Source organism: Carlito syrichta, unplaced genomic scaffold (genome assembly GCF_000164805.1).
Source record: "Carlito syrichta isolate Samal-C Ts95f unplaced genomic scaffold, Tarsius_syrichta-2.0.1 Scaffold87125, whole genome shotgun sequence".
NCBI lineage: Eukaryota > Metazoa > Chordata > Mammalia > Primates > Tarsiidae > Carlito > Carlito syrichta.
In genome coordinates, this window is record NW_007031221.1 from 31,096 (window position 1) to 39,451 (window position 8,356).

The window sequence follows — 8,356 nt, forward strand, 5'->3', positions numbered from 1 at the left end:
GGGCGACAGAGTGAGACTACAACTAAAAAAAAAAAAAAATCAAAACAAACAAAAAACAACCACCACCAAACCAGTAGCCAGCATGAACAGCAGAACCTCAAGCAATGCCCCCACCCTATCCTATGGTTTCTGTGCATCTGGGAAACGGGACCTCTCATAACACTTGCTCTCTTGGTCATTCAGTAAACCCTAGCTAAAGCCCCTGGGGGTGAGGAGGGCCCTGTACTGGTTGGGACGGACAGAGAGGTGAAGAATGTGCTATTGCTACACAGGGAGATGAGTGCTGTACAGTGAGGCCATAGCAGAGGCCAGCTGTCCTGGGGGTATAAAGGGAAGGGGTTAGGGGAAGTTCTTATGACCTGAGCAGAACCTGCTATGAGTATTTTTTGGCAAAAGGTTTGGGCATAGAGGGCTCCAGGCCAGTGTGGGGCACAGGGAGCAGGTCATGGGGTGCAGGGGAAGAGGAAAGAGGTAAGGCCTGAGGGAGAGTGGGGCTGGGCTATAAGCAATAGGGTGGGGTTTATGTTTTATAAAAACCACTTGAGCCGGGCACAGTGGCTCACGCCTATAATCCTAAGCACTTTGGGAGGCTGAGGTGAGAGGACTGTCTGAGCTCATGAGTTTGAGACCAGCCTGGGCAACCTGGTGAGACCTCATCGCTACAATAAATCAAAAAATTAGCCGGGCATGGCGGCATGTTTCTGTAGTTCCAGCTACTTGGAAGGCTGAGGCGGAAGGATCATCTGAACCCAGCAGGTTGAGGCTGCAGTGGCCGTGAGCGTGCCACTGCACTCCAGTCTGGGTGACAGAGTGAGACTCCAACACAAAAAAAAAAAAGAAAAAGAAAAACCACTTGAGGGATGATGGGGATGTCTGGGGTTGGGAACCAGGCATGAGGCCATTACCCAGGGCCTGGATGAGGGTAGCCAGAGATGGTGTCTAACTGAGAGGGGAAATGAACAGGATGGTGGTCTCTGGCTTGGCCATGGGAGTAGATGGTGATATCCCTCATGGGGCAGGACCTAAGGGGAACAAGTTTGGGGGCTACAGATGATAGGTCTGGTTTGGGGATGTAAGGTTAAGAGTGTGGAACATTGGGGTGATAGATGGAAAGGTGACAGGAAAGACCAGGAGACTAAGAAGCAGTTCCAGGCATCACCTGCACTGCTGATGGAATGGGACTGGGGAGGAGGGGCTGCAAGGGAGGAAAGGCTGGGCAGGACCCTGGGAAGTCAGACAGAGGGGCCCAGGGGAATAATTAAGCGTGCTAGTGTTTAAATTTACTAAAAACCCTCCAGCTGTATACTAGCAGTGACTGAATTGTATAACATGCAGATTATGCCTGCTGGGTTCAGGTGATCCTTCCGCCTCAGCCTTCCAAGCTGTGCTACAGCTTTATGGGGGTATAATCTGCATGTTATACAATTCAGTCACTGCTAGTATACAGCTGGAGGGTTTTTAGTAAATTTAAACACTAGCACAAACAGCACCACAATGGTTTCAGGATACTGCCCTCATCAAAAAATCCCATGGGGTTCATTTGCAATCAATCCTCACTCTACTCCCAGCCCCCAACAATCACAGATAGGTGTTGTCTCCATATTTTTCCTTTTCTAGAAACTTCAACCAGCTTTCACTGTTCTGACAGCTTGAGCAGCTGGGAGAGACCCCTCCTCCTGCAGGGGAAGGAGGAAAAGGGTATTATCCATCCAGCTTGGTGGAGTAGCCAAATCTATTCCTGGCTTATAACAGGCTCACTTCTCTGGCACTGCCTGTCAAACTCAGGCTCCTGCAATTACATGACCCGCTTGCAGGGGGCAGTTTACCAGCACGCAGGTTCTGAGACAGGTATGGGAAAGGTAGAGTCCAATCAGGGCAAAGTTCTACACCCAGAGGGCATCAACCAGCACAAGCACCCCATAATGGTCGGGGTCAAAAGGCATTTAGTGGTCATTTGAACAACTTTCCTGGTTTACCACACCTTGTCCGATTAGTCTTTCCTGGGTGGAAACTCTTCCCCACCTGCTTCCCCAAACCAGTCACTTACTCGAACTTTGCTTAAATCCAGTGGCTGAGTGGACGATGACATTCAGGAACCCGTAGAGCCCAGGAGATTCATCATCTGTGCAAGAGACCAAAGAGGTGAGCTTCTGCCCTACTGGGAAAGAGAGGCAGGTCACATCCTGGCTCCACTTTTTCAAAACAACGATCACGTGGCTACCATGTAGCTGCCATTGTGGTTTCTGGGGATCTTAGGATCTAGTTGGGTTCACAACACAGGCAAACCAGTTGCCAAGCCAAAGTGTATTAAGGTTCCAAGAACAGGAGAGGGGGTGGGGTGGCATGGGATGTGGAAAGAGTATGTGTGCATATGTGCACACAATCATGTACCTGTGAGCGAGACCGAGCATATGTGCATGTGTGAAACAGTGACTATAAAACTCAGCTTGACCAAAAGTGTGGGCTAGCAAGTAGTCAGATGATAGCAGGGCTGGGAGGCAGGATTGGGGTTGGGTCCACAGCTCAGAGTGTCTGAGGAGTATCTGCAGCAGGCCTCATGACTAGGGACAGAAGCCATGCATTTCCTCAACCAGCCAGCAGTAGCTCCCTGGGGAGAAATTGCTCCTAACCTGCCCCATCCTCTCCAGGGAGAGGACAACAGGCCCTTGTAACAAGCACATGTCTTCCTTCTGAACGAAAGTCCACCAGTCACACAAGAAGGGAGGCCGGCCCTCAGGCTAGCTGGCTGCTCCCCTTTCCAGCAGCTCTGCGCACAGGACAGCAGCCTCACCTTCCTTGTTGATGGTCAGTGGAATGTTGTGGACGGTCTGAAGTTTGACACATGAGTTGGTCAGCATCTGTAGTTCCACAGATGTCAGGGAGAAGCTTTTGAAACCTGAGAGGGTGAAAGAGAGGTGCATCCACTGGTCAGTCTGTGCTGCTCCTCAACCTCCAGCCCCTCCCATTGGTCTTCCACTTGACTCTGGGGAGGGAGGATGGCAGGGGCTGGCACTTGGTGGCTCAGGACATGGCGCTCAGCTTTCAGGTGCAGTGTTGGTCCAGTAGTAGAGCGAGGAATGGTCCAGGAGAGCCCAGGCCTGGAGGAGTCTTAGCAAGGTGTGTACAAACACATAGGCCACACGCTTCCAAACTACACCCTCAAGACAGGCCTGAGAACAAGAGGCTAGCCTTGAGCATATCCTTACTAGGCCTCCCCAGATAGACACCAGCATGGCTCTGCCCCAGCACTGCTAATGCAGATCCTATTTTTCCAGTGGGTGAGGAAAATGGGCTTATTTCTGGGCACAACTATGAGAAGAGACAATGCCTCTCTGGAGCTGTTTTGGGTCCTCATGTTATGACAGTGAGGGAATGAATGCACAGGGGATGAGGGGTCTAGTGGGACAGTTTCTGTCCAACTTTTTATGTGTTTTTTTTTAAGAGATGGAGTCTTGGTATGCTGCCCAAGCTGGTCTTCAACTTCTTGCCTCAAATAATCCTCCTGCTTTGGCCTCCCAAAGTGTTGGGTGAGCCACCATACCCAGCTCAACTTATTTTCTAAATTAGGGCTCCATGTAACATGTTGCTTGGATAAAATCCCTTCAAAAATAAGGATTTTTTGTTTTGTTTTGTTTTGAGTTGGAGTCTCACTCTATCACCTAGACTGGAGTGCAGTGGCCGCTACCGACCACTGCAGCCTCGACCTGCTGGGCTCCGGCGATCCTTCCGCCTCAGCCTTCCAAGTAGCTGTAACTACAGGTGCACGCTACCACACCTGGCTCATTTTGATTTATTGCAGAGATAAGGTCTCACCAAGTTGCCCAGGCGGGTCTCGAACCTGCGGGCTCAGGCAATCCACCCACCTCAGCCTCCCAAAGGCGCGGAATTACAGGCTGAGCCACCGAGCCCGGCTAGGGTTTTTTTGTTTTTGTTTTTAGTTGGAGTCTCACTCTGTTGTCCAGGCTAGAGTGCAATGACATGCTCATGGACACTGCAGCCCCGAGCTGCTGGGTTCAGGCAATCTTTCCACCTCAGCCTTCCAAGTAGCTGGAACTACAGGCATGCACCACCATGCCCAGCTAATTTTCTGATTAATTGTAGAGATGAGGTCTTGTCAAGTTGTCTAGGCTGGTCTCGAACCTGTGAGCTCAAGTAATCCTCTCACCTTGGCCTCCCAAAGTGCTTGGATTATAGGCATGAGCCACTGCATCCGGCCTAAAAATAAGGTTTAAAGTCACAGGAGGCAATGCCTTTCTGGCACTGCTGTTCCAAAGCCTGGTCCTGGGGCAGAGACCACTCACACTTCTTCTGCTGCTCCCGGATGTTCTCCCTCCACTCAGCGCGCTCGTAGTCAGAGGAGATGAGGAATGTGTAACTCTAGGGAGGGTGAGAAGAACACACCCCAGTTATCTCTGTCCCCAACTAAATGAGTGCCTGGCAGACCCAGGGTACCGTGGCGCACAAGACTCCAGTTGGTTGAAGCCCAGTGACCAGGTGGGCACTGCTACTTGTACCCTTTGCCCTTCCTGCCAGCTGGGTATCGGGCCACAGAACCTGAGCACTATGCAGTCCTGCCTCTGGCATAAGCTCCTTCCTGAACTACCTGGTTCAGGATGCAACACTGGCAAGAGCAAGTATAGCTTAGGGACACAGAGGCTACCAGGTGGGGTCTGCTGAGGTGAGGGCAGATGCTGACCTGACTTCTTGCATTCAACCCACAAACCCCATGCTGACCCAGAGATGAGGCTTCTGCAGAGCCCATGGCTGCCTCTCCCAGCCAGCTGCAAGAATAAACTATTCTGCACGCTGACAGATGTGTGTCATGCCTGGGGAGGGAAAGTATCAGGCTACAGCTGGCACTAGGAGCCAGACTCAGGAGAGAAAATACGTCTCTGGCCCTGAGGTCCCCAGAGTATCCCTGTACTAAGGGCCAGGTTTGCATGAACCTCTGAGGCTATTCCCTCCTTGGAGACTCCACTCCCTCCCAGCTGTGGTAGCTGAGCCAGCTGCTATTCAAACTGGGAGCAAGGGTCCAGATGCCCAGAGGGACAAGTGTGGCTACCTGTGCCATGCTGACAAGCCTCTCTACACGTGAGAATGCTTTCAAGAGAAAAAGGGCTGCGGCTGGGTGGTCAGGAGTCCAGAGCAGGCCAGGAACATGTGCCTGGGAGAGCAGGGGGTTGCGGTGGGCACTTACTCACCTTGCCATTGCGGCTGTGCACCCGGAAGGCCATGCTGGGAGACATAAGCAGCAGCAGCGACTCCTGCTCTGACAGCTTCTTCTTCAGCCTCTCCGCGGCCTTGCTGCCCTTGTTCGCCCTCTGCGGGGAGAGGCCACAGCCTCACCTTTCCATTCTGGGACCTGGTGCAACCTGCTCCCAGTTAGTCCATCCCCACCACCCCCTATACTCAGCCTGTGGACAGCGGGAATCCTGTCTGCCCTCTCAGCACAGCCCAGGGCCTGAGAGCTACTGCTGGTGGCATTTCAAGGACAGAAGCAGCCTTTCCACAAGGTCAGGGTCCAGCACAAGCTGTGGCACATGCTCAGGAAGCCTTTCTCAAAGGAATCAAGTACCTTCTCTCACAAGGGCAGAGAGGAGAGATCTTTACAAACGTCCTTGCCTCCAACTTTTCCAAATGAGGACAATGGCCAGGGGACCACTGTTACCTAGAGGGTTCTTCACTCCCTCCTGATCCAACCAGATTTCAGCACCAGGCCCCCTAGGAGTGTCTGTGGGGGTGAAAGCCAGACAAACATCACCAGAACCTGGACAGGAAAATTCTCTGTGCTGAGCTGTTTGGGTCCCTCCTGAAGCTACTACCCCTGGGGAAGAGAGAACTGTGCTGCCTGTCACCAGTAGGGCCCCATTACCAGCTCACAGATGAGGGGCTCAATGTGGAGAATGCAGCAGTGGCACTAAACAGATCCAACTGCCCCTGAGGACATAGCACTGGCTCCCTCTCTGCTTGGGGACACCCTACCATGGGGGCCACAGTCTTGCCTGGATGAACAAACAACCTAATGTTCATCTCAGTCTTGGGGCTCCCTGCATGCTCATAAGTGAAATAGGTTTGGGTACAGCAGGCTGGACAGGTGGGTGAGGGCTAAGGAGGACCCTTGTCTTGCTTTGTTCACCCCAATTGGCATCCCTGGACTAAGGAACCTCCGAGGGAGCCACTTCCACTGTGGCCACTGCATGGCATATCCTCCAGGCTGGGCTAACTATACTTCAGGGACTCATCCTCACTATTTCTACAATTTTCTAAACTTCTCCGGAAAAAAGCAAGGGCCTGCAGTCTAGAACACCTGGAGCGGGGGCACCCCCATCCAGGACTGTTCTCCTCTATTGGGGCAGTTGTAAGGGGAAAGGCTAGACACCTCCCTCAGCCCCACGTCTTAGACCTCTTCAAGTCCTCCACAGTCTCACTGCGACTTTCCTTCTAGTAACTCGGTATTTCATAGGTGGAACTGAGTGACACAGCAAAGATTGCTGCCTGGACATTAGAAGTAAAACACCACACACAACCTCCCATAGCCAGTGGCTAGAGGTAAGAACTTGGAAGCATCTCTCCAGTCTAAAAGACTGGGCTCCCTGATTTCCCATCGCTTCCTATAAAGGCATTTGCTTGAAATTTCCCATCGCTTCATATAAAGGCATTTGCTTGAAATTTCATGTGACCACACACTATTCTCTATACATACTGTTAGTGCTTGCGTGCCCTCTCTTTGCCTAACTCTTTATTCCTGCCTCATGTGACTTAGAGATGGAGGACTGCCCTCCTTACTCATAGTGTGCTCCCTGCCCAAGATCTATAAGGAAAAAAAGTCTTTGGACTTGTTTTCTATTGCAGTGGTGGGTTGAATTTGCACCTTCCACGGGAAGAAGCAGGAGCTGCCCCAGACCAGGATTTCCCTAGGATGTTGGGGAAAACAGAAGGTCAGGTTCCTAGAACCAGAGCCAAAGTCAGGCAGACATAACTGCACACGACTCAGACAAGAGCCAAGGGTGTCTGCCAGAGATAGGTTTCCTATGTGAAGGACCCCTAGTCACATGTCAGACAAACAGGTATCAGGTCATCCACCAGGCACAAGTATCCCAAGAAAGGCCCACTGTAAACACCACGTCCGACACTCTTCATATCTCGTGAGGGGAGGGCTGCCCACCACTCTGGTGCAGGGTTTAGTCAGGGGCTCTCAGAACTACCAGATACCCAGCTGTAAGCAGATTTCCAACCCTCCAAGAGCTGATAGCTCACAGGGGTACCAGAACCCAGATGTGGAATAAGATATCTGGCAGAGAGAACCCCACGTGCAGAGGCTGCTGCCCACTCAGGTTGCCTCAAGCTCGGCCCTTGCCCCCAGCCCTGCACCTTCTCTCTTTGGATGTCACTCTTTATCTGGGAGATCTTGATCTTCAGGGCATCCAGCTCCTCATCTGGCACCAGGGGGATGTTGGGTGCCGCCTCTGACTCGTCCACCATTTGGAAGCTGAGATCCGTGAGTGGAATGTACCATTTGCAGTCGTACTGCTGGGTTTTGCTGGAGGGGAAAAAGAGAATGCTGACACATGTTGACTGTCTATTCCTTAGCTAATGTCACTGCTCTCGAGACCCAGAGAGCCCAAGTCTGTACACTGTGTACTCGTCTTTTTTTTTTTTTTTTTTGAGTTGGAGTCTCACTCTGTCACCCAGACTGGAGTGCAGTAGCACGCTCCCAGCCACTGCAGTCTCGACCTGCTGGGCTCCGGCGATCCTTCTGCCTCAGCCTTCCAAGTAGCTGGAACTACAGGCGGGTACTACCACGCCCAGCTAATTTTTTATTTTATTGTAGAAATGAAGTCTCGCCAAGTTGCCCAGGCGGGTCTTGAACCCGCTGGCTCAGGCAATCCACTCACCTCAGCCTCCCAAAGTGCTGGGATTATAGGCTGAGCCACCGAGCCTGGCCTGTTTACTTGTCTTAAAACCCAATGCGTGCTCCATGCAACAGGCTGAAATGACCCCAGCCTCAGTGACTCCTAGGAACAGGCACTCTGAACACATGACCCCTGGCCCTGAGGCATCTGAGGAGCCTAGATCCATCTTATCCTGCATGGACCCTGGACACGACAGCACACATGGGAGTATGTCAAGGTCACCCAATGACAGGACAGAACTCAAGTCCATGCTCAGAACTCTAGTTTGAGAGGCTGCGGATCTACCTGGAATAATCCCCTCACTTGACAGATGGGGCAACTGAGGCTGTCTTCTGAGCTGAATGATGAAACTCACTTAGCAGGCAGAATGTGGGGAAGAGCCCAGTTCTGGTCCTTCCCAACCCTCTTTTCTCTATTCTAACTTGGTACAATCTGGGTGAACC

General features: G+C 51.9%; 1 protein-coding gene across 1 annotated transcript in view; it reads right to left on the reverse strand.

Annotated features, from left to right (window-relative positions):
* The window catches only part of BCR (BCR, RhoGEF and GTPase activating protein), a 128,271-nt gene that overhangs the window by 23,399 nt on the left and 96,516 nt on the right, over positions 1–8,356 (reverse strand). Inside the window, exons 9-13 of the mRNA XM_021712037.1 lie at positions 7,372–7,540; positions 5,202–5,321; positions 4,302–4,377; positions 2,792–2,896; positions 2,048–2,122 (exon numbers count right to left, since the gene is read on the reverse strand). Of these exons, the coding sequence (XP_021567712.1) occupies positions 2,048–2,122; positions 2,792–2,896; positions 4,302–4,377; positions 5,202–5,321; positions 7,372–7,540 (545 nt within the window). The remainder of the gene's footprint in view (positions 1–2,047; positions 2,123–2,791; positions 2,897–4,301; positions 4,378–5,201; positions 5,322–7,371; positions 7,541–8,356) is intronic.